We start from the raw sequence: 1,350 nt of genomic DNA, 5'->3' as shown, positions 1-1,350 counted from the left end.
TGTGTGTGTGTGTGTGTGTCTGGGCGTTACAGACAAACCAAATAACAATAGAATGTTTAACCAAATACATCCATGTTGTTATTGTACGGTTGACGATTATTAACATTTCCACTGTGAGACTTTTGATATATAATCACCGGTAATGTGGATAGGAAGACTAAAGTAAATGTAAATGACAGATAGAACAGCTTTAGCTTGGGTTATATCATGATGTATATCAGCGAATCGACACACACGGGCTGGGAGCAGAGAGCGTGGGGCGTTTTGCCATAGTAACGGTCTGGCGTTTGTGTTGCAGCCGTCGGATGAAGACAGTCTGAGTCTCAACGTCCCAATGAGCCACATCACCGAGGAGGACGGACTCAGTAAGGACGACTCGAGTGAACACATCAGTTCCCTTACAGGTACACACACGCGTGCACGCACACTCACACTAACACACACACACTCACGCATGCACACACACACACACACACACACACACACACAGACACACACTCTCACACACTCACACATACACACTAGCACACACATACGCACGCACACACGGTCTCGGTACCAGTAGCAGAAATCCTGCACTAGGCACTCAGTTTGAACGAGCACTGCTTTAGTAATATTTAAGTTGAAAAGCAACAACATTGACAAATAATTTTTTTTATTAATTCATTTCTTTAAGTTCCACAAAAGGGGAAACTGAGACTTGGAGAGTGTGTGATACTGGGAGAGTTTGTGAGACTGGGTGAGTGTGTGAGACTGGGAGAGTGTGTGAGACTCGGAGAGTGTGTGAGTCAGCAGTTCCCCCGACACAGCGTTTAAATAGACTTCAATCAGCCTGAATCAGGTCAGAGCGGAGGGACGGTTGTCTGGGCGATTAGTTCTTACACACACACACACACACACACACAGACACATACACAGACGCACACAGTCACACACACACACACACACACAGTCACACACACACACACACAGACACACAGAGACATACACACACAGAGACACAATTCAATTTAATTTTATTTATAGTATCAATTCATAACAAGAGTTATCTCGAGGCACTTTACAGATAGAGTAGGTCTAGACCGCACTCCAGAATTTACAAGGACCCAACAGTTCTAGTAGTTTCCTCCAGAGCAAGCAACAGTGCGACAGTGGTGAGGAAAAACTTCCTTTTAGGCAGAAACCTTGGACAGACCCAGGCTCTTGGTAGGCGGTGTCTGACGGGCCGGTTGGGGTTAGAATGAAGAGTGGCAGTAACAGTCACAAAAATAGTAGTTTGTTGTAGTTTTTTGTAGTTCATGGCATAGCAGGGCAATGTACGGCATTACAAGGCACAGCAGGACGTGGCAG

At 45.5% G+C, this 1,350-nt stretch overlaps 1 protein-coding gene across 1 annotated transcript in view; it reads left to right on the top strand.

Annotated features, from left to right (window-relative positions):
- lrch1 (leucine-rich repeats and calponin homology (CH) domain containing 1) overlaps positions 1-1,350 on the top strand; it is a gene marked incomplete in the record, with an annotated part of 222,442 nt that overhangs the window by 109,496 nt on the left and 111,596 nt on the right. Inside the window, 1 exon segment of the mRNA XM_032512767.1 lies at positions 299-404. Coding sequence (XP_032368658.1) covers positions 299-404 — 106 coding nt within the window.

This window comes from Etheostoma spectabile, chromosome 4 (assembly GCF_008692095.1).
Source record: "Etheostoma spectabile isolate EspeVRDwgs_2016 chromosome 4, UIUC_Espe_1.0, whole genome shotgun sequence".
Classification (NCBI taxonomy): Eukaryota; Metazoa; Chordata; class Actinopteri; order Perciformes; family Percidae; genus Etheostoma; species Etheostoma spectabile.
The sequence above is the reverse complement of the archived record's forward strand: the minus strand, read 5'-3'. Positions and strand labels throughout refer to the sequence as shown.